At 40.9% G+C, this 19334-nt stretch overlaps 1 protein-coding gene across 4 annotated transcripts in view; it reads left to right on the forward strand.

The window, feature by feature from the left end:
• The window catches only part of REPS2 (RALBP1 associated Eps domain containing 2), a 229191-nt gene that overhangs the window by 94790 nt on the left and 115067 nt on the right, over positions 1-19334 (forward strand). For all 4 annotated transcript variants that reach the window (XM_004758909.3, XM_045089340.1, XM_013059620.2 and 1 more), the window contains exons 6-7: positions 10943-11081; positions 18323-18386. In XM_004758909.3, coding sequence (XP_004758966.2) covers positions 10943-11081; positions 18323-18386 — 203 coding nt within the window. The remainder of the gene's footprint in view (positions 1-10942; positions 11082-18322; positions 18387-19334) is intronic.

Genomic DNA, 19334 nt, shown 5'->3' on the forward strand with positions numbered 1-19334 from the left:
GTGTGTGTATGTGTGTACACACATACTTGCTTGCACCCCACATCGCTACCCATTCATTTTTTTCATGGACACTTGGGCTGCTTCCATAATGGCTATTGTAAATAATGGTGCAATAAACATAGGGATGTATGTATCTTATGGTATTTTGGGTAAATACTCAGTGGTGTGATTACTGGATCCTAGGGTAGTTCTATTTTTAATTTTTTGAGGAACCTCCATACTGTTTTCCACAGTGACTCCACCAGTTTGCATTCCACCAACAGTGTAAGAGGGTTTCTTTTTCTCTTCATCCTCACCAACACTTGTTGTATCTTGTCTTGATTTTAGCCATTCAGAGAGGTGTGAGTTGGTATCTCATTGTGGTTTTGATTTGCATTTCCCTGCTAGTGAGTGATGTTGAGCATCTTTTCATGTGTCTGTTGGCCATCTGGATGTCTTCTTTGGAGAAATGTCTGTTCATGTCTTCTGCCCATTTTTTAATTGAGTTATGTATTTTTGGGGTGTTGAGTTGTAGAAGTTATTTTTTTAAATATGTTTTGGATACTAACTCTTTCTTGGATATATCATTTGCAGATATCTTCTCTCATTCCATAGGTTGCCTTTTAGTTTTGTTGATTGTTTGCTTTGCTGTGCAGAAGTGTTTTTTTTTTTTTTGGGGGATCATCCCTATAGTTTATTTTTGCTTTTGTTTCCCCTTGCCTCAGGAGACATACCTAGAAAAATGTTGGTAGGGCCGATGTCAGAGAAATTACTGCCTGTGTTATCTTTTAGGATTTTTGTGATTTTAGGTCTCATTTAGGTCTTTAATACATTCTGAGTCCATTTTTGTGTATGGTGAAAGAAAATGGTCAGTTTCATTCTTTTGCATGTAGCTGTCCAGTTTTCCTAGCACCATTTTTTTTTAAAAGATTTTATTTACATATTTGACAGACAGAGATCACAAGCAGGCAGAGAGAGAGAGGAGAAAGCAGGCTTTCCGAGGAGCAGAGAGCCAGATGTGGGGCTCGATCTCAGGACCCTGGGACCATGACCTGAGCCGAAGGCAGAGGCTTTTAACACACTGAGCCACTCAGGCACCCCCCCAGCACCATTTTTTTAAAAAAGATTTTTATTTATTTATTTGATAGAGATCACAAGTAGGCAGAGAGGCAGGCAGAGAGAGAGAGAGGAGGAAGCAGGCTTCCCGCTGGGCAGAGAGCCCAATGTGGGGCTTGATCCCAGGACCCTGAGATCATGACCTGAGCCGAAGGCAGAGGCTTTAACCCACTGAGCCACCCAGGCGCCCCCCTGGCACCATTTTTGAAGAGACTTTTTCCCATTCCATATTCATTCCTCCTTTGTCAAGGATTAATTGACCATCTAATTGTGGGTTTATTTCTGGATTTTCTATTGTCTTCCGTTGTTCTATGAATCTGTTTTAATGCTAATACCATACTGTTTTAATTACTGCTACTTTATAACATAATTTGAAGTCTGGAATTGTGATGCTTGCAGTTTTGTTTTTTGTTTTTCTTTTTCAGGGTTGCTTTTGTGGTTCCATACTAATTTTAGGATCGTGTGTTCTAGCTCTGTGAAAAATGCTGTTGGTTTTTTGAGAGGGATTGCGTTAAATATGTAGATTGCTTTGGGTAGTATAGACATTTTAACAGTATTTGTTCTTCCAGTCCATGAGCATGGAATATTTTTCCATTTCTTTGTGTCATCTTGAATTTGTTTCATCAGTGTTTTATAGTTTTCAGAGTAGTGAGGGTGTTTCTTAAAAGGGAATGGTGTATTATTACAGGATGGTTCGATCAGAAAGGGAGGGAGAGGCCTCGGGCTTGCCGATTAAAAAAGAATGTATACTCTGGACTCTGCTCATGTTCTGGCTCTACCATTTTAGTAGGCGTGTGATTTTGGTAAGTCACATCCCTTCCTTAACGCTCAGTTTCTTGTTCTGCAAACTGGAAATAATGGGACCTACTTCTCAGGGTTCTTGTGAAGGTGAAAATAGGTCATGTGTATTGGGTGCTTGCGGTGCCTGGCACTGAGCAAAGTAATGAATATGTGTTCCTGCACGTTCTCCTATGTCTGTGGTGATTGCTTTGAAAATTTAGTTTGTCTTGACAAGCAGCAGCTCCATGTTACTCATTAGATTCAGATTCCTGCACTTTGCAATCAACCTCCTAAGCAGTTGAAATTAGATCCCTGAGCAAGTTTGGCATCTTTATGGATACATTTCCATGAAGAAACTGATAAGGTTAAATTGCTCTGTTAGGATTTAATTTTAACTAACTTCTCTACAGGCAAAGCCAGAAGTCATTTATTGCAACTTCCTGTGAATCTATAATTATTTCAAAATAAAAAGAAAAAAAAGAATTTTTTCTTTTAATTTCATTGGTAAAGGAAGGCACCCAGCCTCTACAGTTAGGTGACGTTGTTTGATAAATGTATATAAAGTTCAGCTCTAGTCATCATATGAGAGCTTAGGTTAACCTTTCTGTCTCTGGGTTGGAATTGTCTATTTGTCCAGTTATTCGTTCAGTCACTGAAAAAGAAACATATATTGAGCATAGGCACTTGTCTGGATGCTGGGGCTACAGCAATGATCAGACTGGACCAGTTTTGCTGCCCTCATGGACCTTTTATTATAGTGAGAGTGGGGTGTGAGACAGAGGATAAATACACAAGATTATAAAATACTACACCGAGTAATCAGCTGGAAGGTCAAAACTAAATTGTTGAGCTCCATCTTGTTTTCTTTATTCCTCATTTAATCGTTTTCCCAGTTTTACCCTGGCCCTCTCTTCTTTTTATTTGGTACATCTTCTCTTCAAGTCTCCTTCAAACCCATGAAAGATAAGCTCCTATTAACCAGACATAGAAAGGTGGCTGTAAAGATGTGTCCACATACCTGCTGTCCCTATAGATGGCCTGTGCAGACAAATTATAAAATGGACTAGGCTTAGAGTTGTCTCATGTTATTAGGTGGTAAAATTACAAAACGAAGCCGCGTGCTTCTGTGTTGAGTGCAGGAATGGCTATGCTGTCCTGGGCAGGCCTGCTTTTCCTTTGGGCCTGGCCTAAAGGATAGTTAGACTGATAGTTGCTGTGACAGATATGCCCCATGTTTTTTTTTTTTCTTTTAATGATTTCATTTGTTTATTAGAGAACAAGCATAAGCAAGGTGGGAGCGGCAGGCAGAGGGAGAGCAAGAAGCAGGCTCCCCACTGAGCAGGGAGCCCAGTGTGGGACTTGATCCAAGGACCCAGCAATCATGACCTGAACCAAAGGCAGCCACTTAACCGACTGAGCCCCCCAGGTGCCATGCCCCACGTTTTAATGACTTCATCGCATTGGTATATGTTTCAATCATCTAATAGGTTGGTAGGCAGCCGTCCTCCATATGGTGATTCAGGGACCAGTGGTCCTTCTGTCCTGTGGCCCTCGGGGACGAGCATAGAGGACTGCAGGGTGCTAGCTCTACTACGTGGAAGTAGTGCCGGTCACTTGTGCTCACATGGCATTGGCCAGAGCTCGGTCACATGGCTGCAGCCAGTTGCAGGGAACATGTCATTGCTGGGTGGGCAGCCACAGCCCCGCAGTGGTGCTTCTGTACTAGGCCCCGTGTGCTGTACATGACCAGAGCACAGCTGCCGTAATCCCACATAGCAGCACGGCTGTCATTTGCTCCTATGACTCTTCTTTCTTCTCAGCCCCATGGCTGATGAGTGAGCATGATCTTTCCTGAGGCAGATTCATATTCCCTTGGACTCTAGTCTGGTCTAACCAGCCTGTTAGTCCTTCTTTCTCAGTAGGGGAGATTGAGTCTTCTCACACCTTTGCTCATGAAATCATGTTGTGATCAGTGGTTGCACTGAGGCCGTCTTATTTCTTCCAAAATATTGTTGGCAGGTGATGCGTTCTCACATACTCTCTGTGGGCTTTCCGTCAGCTTTTGCTACTCCAGATGGTTTGTTTACTAAGGCACCGGAAGGACACTGGTGTGAGATCACTGCATCCGCAGGTGAAACGGCTGCCTCCAGGGTGGGATTGGATTCTCAACAGACACGCTCTGTGGTTGAAACAATAGACACACCCTTTGTAAAGTCTCCCTGACGATGCCTCCTTGCAATTCATATTATTCATCTGTGCTTGATTTTTAAGATACTTCAGGGGTAAATGTCACCTTTTGGGATTTTATTAATAATATTACTTTTTAATGAGTCTTTTGAAGTCGCTTTTATTACAAACAGCCAGTTTTCCCTTGAGATAATAACTTGTAGTGCCAAATATTTGCATTTCACTTGAAACTAAGGGTTTGAATGTTTGAAATATAAGCAAATCTAATTCTCCTGTGTCTAGAGAAACTGCATAATGAACCATATGTATGTGGCTTAAGCAGACAGATGTGGAAGGTTTCTCTCTCATTTTATTTTTTCTTAAAAACACTGGCAGAACTTAAAATTGGCAGCAGCTAGCAAATAGCTCTACCCAGCCGGCAAAACCACTGGAGCTAGAGTTGAAGGGGACGAGTCCTCTTAGGGTGCTGGCACATGTGGGGCTTTTCCAGGCTCTGGCATCTCCTTGGAAGCCCGGGGCCCCATAGTTCATCTCCCCATATTTCTTAGTCTCTCTCCGGTGGCTGAATTTTCACATCTTTGTCTGTAAAGTGGAGCCAGTTGTTTCAGTTGACTTTGGGGTTCATTTGGAGAAGGTGTTCCATGCATCTGGGTCCTGCAGTAAGATGGCCCTCTAGCTGCTGACAGAGAGGTCCTTAGCTGCCATCCCACTGCTGGAATGGGCCTTCCTCTGGTCCTGACCATGTGGCTTTTTTCTTTCTGTCACCTCTCATCCCTCCCTAACTTTGGGCCATCTTGACCTCTGGCCAGGGTTGCTCATGTGGTCTTAACTTGTCCTCCTACCTTTAGTCTTTCCTCATCCATTCTCGTCACTGAAGTGATCTTTCTGTAACTGACATCTGAGAATTTCACTGTTCTGTTTAATACTTACCTGTGGCTCCCTACTGTCTTCTAGATACAGTCTGTATCTCTTAACCTGGTCCACCTGGGCCTTCATGATCTGGGCCCTGCTTGCTGTCTGGACTATCTTCTGGCAGCTCCGCTAACATCCACGTCGTAGTAGCAGCCTATTCTGTCTACATGTAGTCTTTCAGAAGATGACCATTTTCTGTCATTTTGGGGTGTGGTTATAAATTCTGTTCCTTTTGTTGGTGTTGCTCTACGTGTTTTGTGGCATTGCTTCTCAAACTTGGGTGTGCTTCAGGTAATCTAGAGAACTTGTTAAACCACAGATTCCTGGGTCCCACTTCCAGACTTTGATTCCCCAGATGTAGGGTGGAGCCTGATGTTCCGTGTTTCTAGCGAGTCTCCAGGAGATGCTGATTTGGGTAGTCTGGGGACTATACTTGGAGTAGCAAAACTCTAGAGTAGCCTGTCTTGTTGTAGCACTTGCTTCATTATTTTGGGATTGCCCATTTGTCTTTCTCTCTCATGAGACCCTAGTTTTCCTGGGAAAAAGAATCAGTTTACCCATCAGTATAGCTGAGTCACTGGTGCCTGGGATATTCTTGGTGTTCAGTAAGTGTCTGTTGAATGAATGAATGAATGAGTGGGTCACTGTTCATGCAGCAAAGTTCAAATCATTTTGCTTCTTGTGATGAGCTTTCTTTTAGACTATTTCAGCCTAAGAATGTGTGGAATATGACCTACTCCTTCTGTATGCCCTCACCTGACACTGAAATACTCACTTAATGAGTATTGAGTGAGAAAATCCCCACAGAGATCAGAGACCATGGATGAACTATAGGAAGATAGACATGGATTTCTTTTGATAGATCTGAAACTTTATGTGAAATGGACTCACAGGTTTACTTTCATTTAGCACAATATGGAGTAGTGTTTCTGCACCTCTTTTATTTTTTTATTTATGTTTTTAAAAGATTTTTCTTATTTATTTGACAGACAGAGATCACAAGTAGGCAGAGTCAGGCAGAGAGAGAGAGGGAAGCAGGCCCCCCACTGCACAGAGAGCCCGATGTGGGACTCGATCCCAGGACCCCGAGATCATGACCTGAGCCGAAGGCAGAGGTCCAACCCACTCAGCCACCCTGATGCCCTCTGCACCTCTTTTAATATAAGGCAAATATCTGAACTTACTAGAGCCTACCAATAAATGGATCTCACACTACTTTTTAGAATCTGTGATGTGCCTGCTAGGGCTTATATGCAGAGTAAAGGGATACATGATATGGTTCTGGTCCCTCAGGTTGAAACCTGAATGATGGTATTTCAAGAGCACTTGAAATGTTCAAGTATGTGTGATACTAATCATAAGATTCATATTTTTTAAGATGCCTAATTACTTGTTTATTAAATCAGTTAACAGCATGCAGTGAGAAGCAAGTTCTGGGAAGGAGAATGAGGGTAGGTTAACACATTTAGAGCAAGCCCATAAAAGGGCCATGCTATGTTATGTACAGGTTATACAATGTTCTTATGCCTTCTCCCTCTTTGTTGCAAGGCCTTGTTGGTTTTAGGGAGCAGGAACTCTCCTTGCCAGCTTAAGTCTTCTTGTAAAGGAGGTGGGGTTGGAGTTCTCTTGGGAATCCAAGAAATGAGAGACAAGGAGTGGCCCATTGGCCCTGAGGAGTGGGAGTTCTTAGTTATTTGTGCTTGCCCTAGTTGCCTTGGGTTTGCTTCTCTCTCTGGTTATCTGCTGGCTGCCAACGGCCATCCTTGCCCCCTATTCTTTTTAGTATTTCTCTGCCTCACAGGTTCTGCTTAGGCTGGCTCTGGTTCTTCATGGCTTCAAGCCCCACTGAGCCCTCACTCTGTGTCATGGCCTCATTGCATCTGTTCAGGGTCTGTTTTCTGTGCTTTTGATCTTCATGTTTCTTACCCACAGCCCCAGTAATGAGCATCTGGCTGAAGTTTTTTTTGCTAGGGTAGAGTTTTCTCTGCAAGAGGGTCCCAGAGGCCAGAAACTGTGTGCCTTCTCTTCTTTACTTGTACTCAACTGGGTGGGACCAGGTGTGAGGTGGGTCTTGTGGTGCACATGTGGCTACCAAGCCCACCTTTGTATCAGAACTTTTTTTTTTTTGTATCAGAGCTTTTTGTATCACCTTTGTATCAGAGGGGATGGGAATTGCCTTCTCCGGTGGCTGTGGTCCTGGCAGGTACACTGGAGAGCCCTATGGGGCAGTGGGACTCAAGTAATAGGATTTGAGCAGGCTGGGATCAGAGGAGGGATGGTCTGGGAAGAAGACAGAGATCTGACCCATGGAGAGCCAGCAATGGGTGATCAGCCTGCTAAAAGTGAGCAGGGGTGGGAGGTTGGATTGTAAGTTCCCTAAAGGCCACATGGGGGAGGTGGATGTTTTCTATTAGGCGACAGGTCATCTCTGTAGGCTTTTAAGCTCTGTTGTCAGAATAGCCTTGAGACCTGCCAAGAGGCCACTGATGCACGTCGTCCGTGAGATAATGTGGGAGAGGAAATAGAATGAGCAGGTGGTCATGGGATTGGAGAAAGAACAGACATGGGCTGTCGTAACAACAGCAGCCAGATATGGCAGCTCCGATTCCAGGCGGCAAGTAGTGTATTCTAGGGGAGCGGTAGCTTCTGGATCAGACCCAGGAATGTAGCAGCCAACACCCAGCACAGAGATTTTCATGCCTTCATTTGCAGGGTGGCGGTGGGACAGGGCTTTTCACCAGTGTCCTGCTGGGTTTGTGAACCATCTGCTTGATTGTTCAGTTGTAAACATCCATTCTTGTGTCCAGCCCATACCCAGCTTTTTAGATACAATTACTCCAGCTGTTTCCTTCAGTGCCAACCAGAAGGACAGTGTTCCTGGAAGTCCTACACATTATAATTTGGCCAGGAACCCAATCCATTGTGTACTGATTCCCTCTACCCTTGGTTTTGCCCCTGCAACCTGGTCAGACATCTGGCCTCGGTCAGAAAGTGCTAGTGTGGAACATTTGAATTTGGCTCTGGGATTTGGTGGGAGTGTTTCAGAAAGTTGTATGGTCCATTGGGTGCTTAGACTGAATTGTGACCTTTCTTGCTTTATTGATATTGTTTATTATCAGAATCATAGGAGTTTCTGAAAACAACTTGGATGCAACTCAATTTCTAAAAATTAATTTATTTTTAAAATTTGAGATAAAATGGGGATGCCTGGGTGGCTCAGTTGGTTAAGCGGCTGCCTTCAGCTCAGGTCATGATCCCAGCATCCTAGGATCATGTTCCACATCGGGCTCCTTGCTCAGCAGGGAGCATGCTTCTCCCTTTGCCTCTGCCTGCCACTCTGCCTGTGCTCACTCTCTCTGACAAATGAATGGATAAAATCTTTAAAAAAAATTGAGATAAAATGGTATATAACGTTGTATTAGTTTTAGGTGTGCAGTGTAATTATTTGATATATGTATATAATGCAAAAATGATTACTACACTAGTTAACATCCATCATCATACATAGTTACAGATCTTTTTCTTGTGATGACAACTTACAAGGTTTACTCTCTTAGCAACTTTAAAAACATAAAGTACAGTATCATTAACTATAGTCACCATGCTTTGCATTACATCTCTAGGACCTACTTATAACCAAAAATTTGTACCTTTTGACCACTTTTACCCAATTTCCCCCCGCCCCATGCCTGACAGCCACCAATCTGTTCTCTGTATCTAGGAGTTTGATTTTTTTCTTGGTTCCACATATAAATGATATCATACAGTATTTGTCTTTCTTTCTTTCTTTTTTTTTTTAAGATTTTATTTATTTATTTGACAGACAGAAAGAGGCAGGCAGAGAGAGGGGAGGAAGCAGGCTCCCTGCTGAGCAGAGAGCCCGATGCGGGGCTCGATCTCAGGACCCCAGGATCATGACCTGAGCCGAAGGCAGAGGCTCCAACCCACTGAGCCACCCAGGCACCCCAGTATTTGTCTTTCTATGTTGGACTTATTTCACTTAGCATTATGTTCTCAATATCCCTGATGCAACTCAATTTAAAAAAGGCCTTCTAAAGAGTAGGCTGACTTTTTGGAACAACAGATAAAACAGAGGGGGTAGGGACGCCTGGGTGGCTCAGTTGGTTAAGCAGCTGCCTTCGGCTCAGGTCATGATCCCAGCGTCCTGGGATCGAGTCCCACATCGGGCTCCTTGCTCCGCAGGGAGCCTGCTTCTCCCTCTGACTCTGCCTTCCACTCTGTCTGCCTGTGCTCGCTCTCGCTCTCTCTCTCTCTGACAAATAAATAAATAAAATCTTTAAAAAAAAACAGAGGGGGTAATTACTTGCTGACTGCAATAATGCAATAATGCTGATTGCAAATAATGAAGGATATGGACTCATCTCTTAAGTTGTATGGGCCTTCATTTCTTCATCTGAGAACAGGATAATAATACCTGCTATGTCTACCTTTCAAAGGTTTTGAGATGCTCAGGTGAGATAGGTATGTGTAGTGCTTTGTAAATTTGAAAGCAGTCTATGAATTTAAGATAATAACTAATGATTAGTGGCTTCTGGGGCATTTAAAAATGTTTGATATACATTTAGTGGAAACTCATCTGGTATGAAAACTTTAAAGATGACACCTCAAAGTTATATCACAGCTCAACATTTTTTAGTCTTATTTCATCTCTGAAAGTCACAGAGGAGAGAGCTGAGTGTTCCCGAGAATTACTTGCTGGAATGGGGTGTGTGGGGTGGGAGGAAGGGTGCAGAGATGGTCCGCTGTCATTTCTAGGGATAGCAAGTAGAATGCCCTCCTAATGATTAATTTCTTGATAGTGTGTGCAGAAGCAGGCAACTTGATGGGTTATTTAGCAGTAGTATCTCTCCATTTCTTTTCTAGTCTCCTTTTGTCCTAAAGGGTCACACTCCTTGTGTTCACCTTAGCCTTGGGGTAGATGGGAGGAATGGAACAAAGACTTAGGCTCCTCCTTCCAGAATCACCAGTTTTGCTTCTTTAAGCATGGCCTAGTACAGTCTTTTCTCCTGAAGTTCGTGTCTGGTTCTCCTTATCCGTAAATCCTCACATTTGCCTTGCATGCCCCCTAGTGGCATGTCTGACGCACCCCGTGTTACGTTGCCCGGTTTGCTATGATCCCACGAGCAGTGGTTCTCCAGACCCAGTTCTATGACCAAGTGTTACCCACAGTTCACAAATGCAGAACGACAGGTTCTGGGATCCTGACTTACCACTCGAGGAGGACGTGGGGAGGTGGAATTGGAATCAGAACTTTTGATTCCCAGAATTATACAATGGAAATGCCTCAGAAAAAAGATGACATGGTTATAGCTTTTGTAGATCTAAAAAAAAGGGTTTAAAAGAAAGCTAGATTATTTTGCTGCCTACTCAGCTAACCTGAAAGGATAAAAATGTAGCCCGTATTTAAGGATAAGAATGCTCATCCTAAAAAAAAAAAAAAAAAGAATGCTCATCCTTTTGGGACACCTGGGTAGTTCAGTCAGTTGAGCGTCTGGCTCTTGATTTCACTCAGGTCCTGATCTCAGGGTTGTGAGATTGAGCCCCGACTCTGGCTCCATGCTGGGTGTGGAGCCTGCTTAAGATTCTCTTGCTCCCTCTACCTCCATCACTCCCCACCCTGCACTCGCTCTTTCTCTAAATAAATAAATAAATAAAAATGTTTAAAAAGAACGATCATCCTTTTTACTCTTTCTTCAGCACATTGGAAGAACTTTCTTCACTCACCAAGTGTTCAGTATTTCATGCTCAGTGTTGTTAACAACTTTGAGGTATCCAAAAATTTACGAAGCATGATGTCTGCCCTGCAGAAGTTTATGTTCTAATTATGTCCTAGTTACAAGGTGTTTAAATGTATTCTCTTAAGGAAAAAAAATAAGTATAACGCATGATGGCTTTTGCTGATGTTTTCTATTTTTACCTCTGAGCATTTGCTTATTTATTTTTTAAGTCCTTTTCCGTGGAGAGAGAACCACATGATAACAGCAGTAATTACCCGGAGGAACCCTGGAGGATAACAGAAGAACAGCGCGAGTACTACATCAATCAGTTCCGATCCCTTCAGCCTGACCCGAGTTCCTTCATTTCAGGTAACTAAGCTGATGGGTGAAGACATGGGTCCCAGTACTGTTACACTGGTAGCAGTACACATCTTGAGAAACAGTTCACACAAAATGAATGTGACATCCTTCTGTGATTTTGATTTGTTTTCCCTCTACGACTGAATTTCTTATCAACTGTAAACCATGCAGAAAAATACTTGGCAATGACATTTGGAGGATAATGTTTCAGTTTCAAAGGTTTAAGTGGGAATTTGGGGGAGCCTGGTCTAGACCTGTGCCTTATTAGCAGAGCAGTTCTTGAGATGGTAGACTGTGGCACCAGGATGACCTCTTTAATTGCTTATTCATATTCGAGTGAAGATGTAGTGTAGCCTTCTAAAGATTTCGTGTCACAAGTCTCTTAATGTTATGTATGCTTTAGAAGTCCAAATTCGTGCTCGCTTTCTTTGGCTCAAGTCCTTCTGCTCTGGATTTTCTGAGAGAAATTAAAATATGGGAGAAAAATAGACCAGCAGTTTTATGTCCACATGTCTGTTCTTCTGGGTTGTCTTCTAAATACGTATTCCTGTTGAGTTCTCATGCAAAATTCAAACTGAGACAAACTGATTTAATTCCTGTATGCCTACATTTTCCTGGGCTGAAGACTAAACAGTGAAACAGCAGAGTCTGGAAGAAAAATTCATAAAACTTTCTTTTTGTACTTCAATTTTGAAGAATAACACTATTTCCTCAATAATTGTAACCTGACATATTAAATATGGACTAATTTTCTCTTGAGAAATAAGATATATAATTGAAATATAATCATATAAATTCAGACATCATTTTTCTGATTGGTGGTAGTAGTTTTATTGAAAGGCAAGTATCGTAGATACAACAAATTCAGTGTTGACAACAGGACTTAAAATAAGCAGAAACTCAGATTGGCCATTTACTAACCTTACCCACTGCTTAAGTGACTTTTTTTTTTAAGATTTTTTATTTATTTATTTGACAGACAGAGATCACAAGTAGGCAGAGAGAGAGAGAGGAGGAAGCAGGCTCCCTGCTGAGCAGAGAGCCCGATGCAGGACTCGATCCCAGGACCCTGAGATCATGACCTGAGCCGAAGGCAGTGGCTTTACCCACTGAGCCACCCAGGTGCCCCTGCTTAAGTGACTTTTAAATTTTTTTTAAAAGATTTTATTTATTTATTTGAGAGAGAGAGAGAGAGAGAAAGAGAGAGAGAGCGAGCACGAGCACGAGCCAGGTGGGGGTGGAGAGGGAGACATGGTTCTCCACATGGGGCTCAATCCCGGGATCCTGGGATTTGACCTGAGTCGAAGGTAGAGGCTTAACCCACTGAGCCACCCAGGTGCCCCTTAAAGTGAGTTTCTTCATAATGTATATGTATAATTAAACAAATACAAATGGGTAGCTGTTAGGAGTGTTTTTATTTTAACTTCCTTATTTTGCAGAATTTCAAATGTGATATAACTAGAGTGACTAGTATAAGAAACCCCTGTGTACCTACTACACAGCACAGTGATTTTGTTCAGCCTGTATCCTCTCTCAGACCAGATGATTTTGAAGCAGTTATCAGATCATTTCATTTGAAAATATTTCAGTTCATATCTCAAATGATAAGAAAGACTCCTTTTAAAAACATAACCGCAATTCACTGGCACAGGTGAAAAAAAATACGAAACACATTTCTTTAATATCATCAAGTCTTTGTTCAGATTTCCCTGATTGTCTCACAAATGCCTTTTGAAAACAGTTCAGTTTGTTGAAGGTCAAGAGGAGTTCATCTATTGCAATTAGGTGATGTCTCTTTTAAAAACAAAATCTTTTCTGAGATATTAACATACCATAAAATTCACCCCTGTAAAGTGTACAGTTCATTGGTTTTTGTGTATTTACAGAATGTATTCACAATCTGAATTTAGAACACTTTCATTACCCTGCAACAAACCACCTACTTATTAGCAATTATTCCCCATTCCTGCTCGCCCCACCTCCCAGCACTACATAATGACTAAACTACTTTTTCTCTCTAAAGATTTGCCTATTTTAGGCTTTTCCTATAAATGAAATAATATAATGTGTGGTCTTTTTTGGTGTCTGACTTCTTTGACTTAGCATAATACTTTTAAGGTTTATTTTATCCAGGTTGTACTATGTACTAGAGCTGGATTGCTTTTTTATGGCTGAATAATTTCTGTTGTATAGATATATACTACGTTTTATTTATTCATCAGTTGATGGCACTTGATTTGTGTTGTTTCTCCTTTTTGGCTATTAGGAATAATGCTGCTTGGGGGTGCCTGGGTGGCTTAGTCACAGTGGCTGCCTTTGGCTCAGGTCATGATCCCAGGTCCTGGGATTGAGCCCCACATCGGGCTTCCTGCTCAGTGGGGCGTCTGGTTCTCCCTCTGTTCCTAGCCCCACTCTCATCCTCTCTCTCACTCTCTCTCAAATAAATAAAAAATCTTTAAAAAAAGAATAATGCTGCTCTGAATATGCGCATGCACATTTTTGTACGGACGTATGTTTTAATTTCTCTTAAATGTATACCTAGGAGGGGAATTGCTGGGTCACATGGTAACTCTGTGTTCAGTCATTTGAGGATCCGACTGTTTTGCATGGCGGCGGCATCGTTTAACATTGCCACCAGCAGCATATGAAGGTTCCGGTTACTGCACATCCTCACCAGCTCCTACTGTCTTTTGCTTATAGCCATCCTAGTGATGCCAGATGGACTGAGGCCCCAAGAGGGAGGGCCTCAGTCCCCTCGCCATGAGCGTTCTTGGCTTTGTGTGAGAAAGAATTCAAGAGCAAGTTGTTCAGAAAAAGAAACAAAAATTTATTGAGTTTCCCTTCTCACTAGAAGGGAACTACTTCACAGATAAAATAGTGGTCTCTTCTCCCAGGTGAGGAAGAGGACCATCCTTTGCCTCTAAGAAAGAGTTTTCTAAGTTTTAAAAATTAGCTAACTATATAGGAAGGGGCTTACTCCTTAACTTTGGGTTTATCCTTTACATTGGGTGCGTAGTTTCTCCCTTGTCTTAGGGTTGTGAAATTACCTACAGGGAGCAATTTTAAGAATGTCGGACCTTTGTGGCCTTTACTGCTGGAGGGGGTGGGGTCTTGTGGTCTTCCATGGTTGGCTCTTGGGACTCTGTCTGCTACCTGCTCACTTTTAGGTTAAGGGTCAGTCTCAAACCTGAATGGCTTTACTTTGGTCAACTTGTCTTCTGAGTCTCCCTTCCCTCCTACCTCACTAGTGAGTGTGAAGTAGTATCATTTGGGGTTATGATTAGCTTTTCCCAGATGAAAAATGAAATTGAACATCCTTTCATGTTCTTATTGTATATCTTCTTTGGAGAAATGTCTATTCAAATCCTTTGCCATTTTAAATAAATACTGAATGTAAGAGTTCCTTATGTACAGACATAACTTGGGGAGATTGAAGATTTGGTTCCAGATGACAGCAATAAAGTAGATATTGCAATAAAGAATGTCAAATATTTTGATTTCCCAGTGCATATAAAAATTATATTTACACTATGTTGTAATCTGTTAAGTGTGCAATTGTATTATATGTAAAAAAACCACTGTGTGTGCATATATATATGTGTGTGTGTGTATTTTTTTTTTAAGATTTATCTGTTTACCTATTCGACAGACAGAGATCACAAGCAGGCAGAGAGGCAGGCAGAGAGAGAGGGGGAAGCGGGCTCCCTGCTGAGCAGAAGGCCCAATGCGGGGCTTGATCCCAGGACCCCGGGATCATGACCTGAGTTGAAGGCAGGGGCTTTAACCCACTGAGCCACCCAGGCGCCCCAGCACTGTATATATTTTAGTTAAAAAATAATTTATTGATAAAATATGCTAAACATCATGTGAGCTTTCAGTGAGTTGTAATCCCTGATCATAGATCACTGTAATAAATATAATAATAATGAAAAAGTTTGAAATATTGCAGGAATGACCAGAATGTGTTACAGAGCCATGAAGTGAGCAAATGCTTTCAGAAAAATGGTACCAATAGACTTGCTCAACACAAGGATGCCACAGACCTTCAATTTGTTAAAAAAAAAAATGCAATATGTGCCAAGTGCAGTAAGGTGAAGCATAATAAAATGACATATACCTGTATTCTAGATACATGTTCTTGGCACATATTGAATTTGTAGATATTTTGTCTCAATTGGTGGCTTGTTTTTTTCAATTTTCCTAATAGTATCTTTTGGAGCACGTAAGTTTTTAGTTTTGATGGTGTATAGATTATGTTTTTTTGTTGTTGACTGTGCTTTTGGTGCCATAATAACAGATCATTGCCTAATCCAAGGTCATGGAAATTTATGTCTTTATTTTCCTCTAAGAAGGTATATATATTACAGTTTTATCTCTTATATTTGGGTCTTTTATCCATTTTGAGTTAATTTTTGTGTATGGTATCAGGTAGGTGTTCAAATTGCTTCTTTTACATGTAGATCTCCAGTTGTCCCAGTACCATTTTTTTTTGGGGGGGGGGGGAAGAAGATTCTGTGATTTAATTGTTTTAGCATCCCTGTCAAAATTCAGTTTACTATGAATGTTAGGGCTTATTTCTGGATGTTAATTTTTTCCCACTGATTTTCACTGTCTAGTCTAATGCCAATACCACACCGTCTTGGGTAATGTAGTAGGTTTTGAAGTTAGGAAGTGGGAGTTCTCCAGCTTTGTTTTTGTCAGCGCTAATTGTTTTGATTTCAATTTTTAGGGATTGTGGTTTTTGAAATTTAGTTTTATACATATATAAAATATTTTCACAATTCTGAATTTGAGTCTGTAAAACAATTTACTAAACAATTTACAAAGTCTAGCTTCTATTTCTATTTCTCTCCCATCTACCCTTTTCTTCCCTGCCCCCCTTTTTATGGTTTATCTCTTTTTAAAAGTAAAAGCAAATTTTTCGGTGTGTGAATATGTTTATGTGTGTGTGTATATTCTTATCTCCCATCTTCCATGAGATAAATGGTAGCATACTGTTTCCACTTTTCTCCACTTGCTTGTTCCGATTAACATTATGTCCTGGTGATTACTCCATATTGCATGGAGAGATGTTTCCCATTCGCTTTTATGGTTGTGTACTGCTCGATTGTGTGACATGCATTTATTTAGCTAATCTGCTTTTGGGATTCTTTTTAGTCTTTTGCTCTTAGGCATATTTTTGTTGTGAATAGCCCTCTACCTGTCTTTTCATATTTTTGTCAGTGTATCTTTGGATAATATGATTTTGCTAAACACTACAAGACACTCCTTCTGTGGGGTTTGTGCCGGGCTGTCATTTCAGCAGCATTATAGAAGATGCCCATTTCCCCACAGTCTTACTGTCACTATGTATTCACTGACTTTTGTATTTTTCTCCCACTTGATAGGCAAGAAATCATGTCTTTGCATGGTTCTATTTTATGGATCTTTTATGAAGAAGGTTGAGGTGTTTTTTTTTTTTCCAATATGATTAAGAGTCAGTTGGGCATCTGGCTGGCTTAGGTGATAACAGCATGTGACTCTTGATCTTGGGGTCGTGAGTTCGAGCCTCATGTTGGGGATAGATTACTTAAAAAAATGGTGTGTGTGTGTGTGGTTGAATCTATTTCTGTGAACTGTCATAGCTCTACCTGTTTTTGTATAGTGTTATTGGTCTTTATTTTTCAGATTTTTATCTATTCATTAGGTTAACATTTATCACTGATTTATCAATGCTATGTATAGCTGTTTTTTACTGGGCTAAGACACTCCTTGTAATAAAAAGTCTGAATCTACATTTTGATGTTTGATTGCTGACAACTTTTTAAAGCCTTATCTCTCCTTCTTTTGCCCCATAGGTCTGAAAATGGCTGGAGAGAACAAGGAAAGGAGGCTGGCTTGGGGTTTCTAGGTTGACTGGGATTAGGGCTGGGGGGAGGATTCCAGCTCGTTGATTCAACAGCTGTCAGCACCAGAGGAGGGAGCACTTGGCCTTTTTCATCAGCTTCCTTCTCTGGCAGGTGACAGCCAGGGCACAATTGAACTTGTTAGCTGTTGGCTTCTGGATGGGCCCTACCTAATCTCTTTGGGACACCATGGCATAACAGTCCCTCTTTACTGTCTGAAGGCCAGGCTGGGTCTGTGGCTTGGGTTTAGGCCTAGTGTGATTTGAAGAAAGGATATCAAGGGGGAAAAAGAAGAACGAGTTAAGGGGTGAATGTCTTTATAAAATAGCTGATAAATAGGCTCTTAAGACATTTCTGATAAATGTTTGACGAGGGGGCTGCACTGATGGCCGGTAGTCCTGTGACAGCATTATTGCTCAGGATGCTTTTCCGAGAAAGCTCATTGGTTAATAGGGCACTTTCCCTTTGATTCTTCATAATCTAGCAAAGGAAAATAGTTCTGCTTTAGGGTGCATTATAATACCTTGTTTTAAGTCCACCTAGAAGACTTGTGATTGCCAGGGAAAGACTTTCGACTTAATCAGTTTAGAGCTTTTGAGGCTTTATATGACTGTTCTTCATGTTAGAATTGAGGCCTTTGAATTTTGAAATTGGTCTTAGAGCTGAAACCATAAAAATTTCAATCTCATTAAGGATTGGTCTAACATTTTAAGTGCAGTTGGGACTTGGAGTTATATAATATGTAAAGTGGAATGATTACCTGATTTCAGTTGATACTGGTAAAATTGTGATGGATAAAGAAAGTAGCAAGTGGTTCCTGGATAAATTTCTCAAAGAGCCACCAAGAGATCTTATATTTCACCTGACTCTTTACCACGATGTCTGTTTTGTCTTGTGTGATAAGATGAATGGTGTCAATTTTCTTTTTGCTCTGTTTTCTGCCATGATCGTATATTTACTTTCTCACCCTTTCATTAAAAGTGCTTGACAGATTTTTACTTTAATAATTTTAAAATTTGTCTTCTGAATTTTGAATAAACTTTTGCAGATCTTTGGAAAAATCAAGAAGGAATTTATATGTATAATAAGTATTATGATATTGTTTCTTTTGCCCGATTGTAGTTTATATATTCTTATAAAAGCTGTTCATAACACTGAAAAAATAAAATAAAGTCAAAAAAAATAAAAGCTGTTCACATGTTGTTTTTAGCCATATGATTTATAGTTGCTTTGATGAATAAATATTACATTTATTGTTATATGGTAGGGATTCTGAATGAAAAAAAATGACAACTCATTTACATAAAATTTTAAAAGCTGTTCTAGATAAATAATGATTTATTTAAACAGTGGCTCTCTTGGCAGGTTCTGTGGCCAAGAACTTCTTCACCAAATCAAAGCTTTCCATTCCAGAACTCTCCTACATATGGTAAGTATAATTAATGCCATATTAGTATCATAGTGTCATTACATACCCATACCTTAGCTCCTACTTTTGCATTTTAAAAGTCTTATCCTTTGAATTTTTTTTTTTAAGATTTGTGTATTTATTTTGAGAGCACGAGCAAGGGGGAGGGCAGATGGAGAGGGAAAGAATGTCAAGCAGACTCCTTGCCGGGTGTGGAGCCCGACTTGGGGCTTGATCTCATGACTCTGAGATCATAATCTGGACTGAAATCAAGAGTCAGACACTTAATTGACTGTGTCAGCCGGGGGCCCGTTGAATTTTTTTTTGACAGATAAAAGAGTGAATAGAACTTAAGATTTTTGCTGCTGTGAAGATTAAATAAGTTATTATATGAAAAGCACAATGTTGAGTGTCTGGTGCACTGTAACTGTTAGCTGTTACTTAATTAATTTTCCAATTATTATCGTCCTCTAGATCCCTTTCCTGTCTAAACATTTGTGTGGGCATATGAGCATTCCCATCTTGTGAATTTTATTTTCAGATATTTCTACTTGATATGATGCAAGTTACCAGAGGATCTTGAAAATCTCTTCTTTAAAATATTTTATGAGGCCAGGTGAACAGAAGGTTCACAAATGTTTTGGAATTAAGTCAAATTTGACTATTCTAGCAGCCTCTGAGCTTCGTAAATTTGGCTGGTGTTTATCAGCTGGGCCCTAGTTCTGACTTGCAGCTGTGGTGTGCACTGTACCTCGCCGCCGTGCTGGCTGCAGCCCGGGTTCCAGAAGGCCTGTCCCGAGCCAGTCCAGATGGCTGATTTGCGTTTAGGAGAATGCTCAGTGCCTCTGTAAACTCCCGGCTGTGTGTGGGCCCTTCTTCCTCAAGCCTGGGTGGGAGATGCTGCTGCTATAAATACATAATTAAAACCCTGGAATATTTGTGTAAGATTTTTTTTGCACGAGGATTTAC

This window comes from Mustela putorius, unplaced genomic scaffold, assembly GCF_011764305.1.
Source record: "Mustela putorius furo isolate JIRA1106 unplaced genomic scaffold, ASM1176430v1.1 tig00003836_pilon_pilon_pilon, whole genome shotgun sequence".
NCBI classification, from domain to species: domain Eukaryota; kingdom Metazoa; phylum Chordata; class Mammalia; order Carnivora; family Mustelidae; genus Mustela; species Mustela putorius.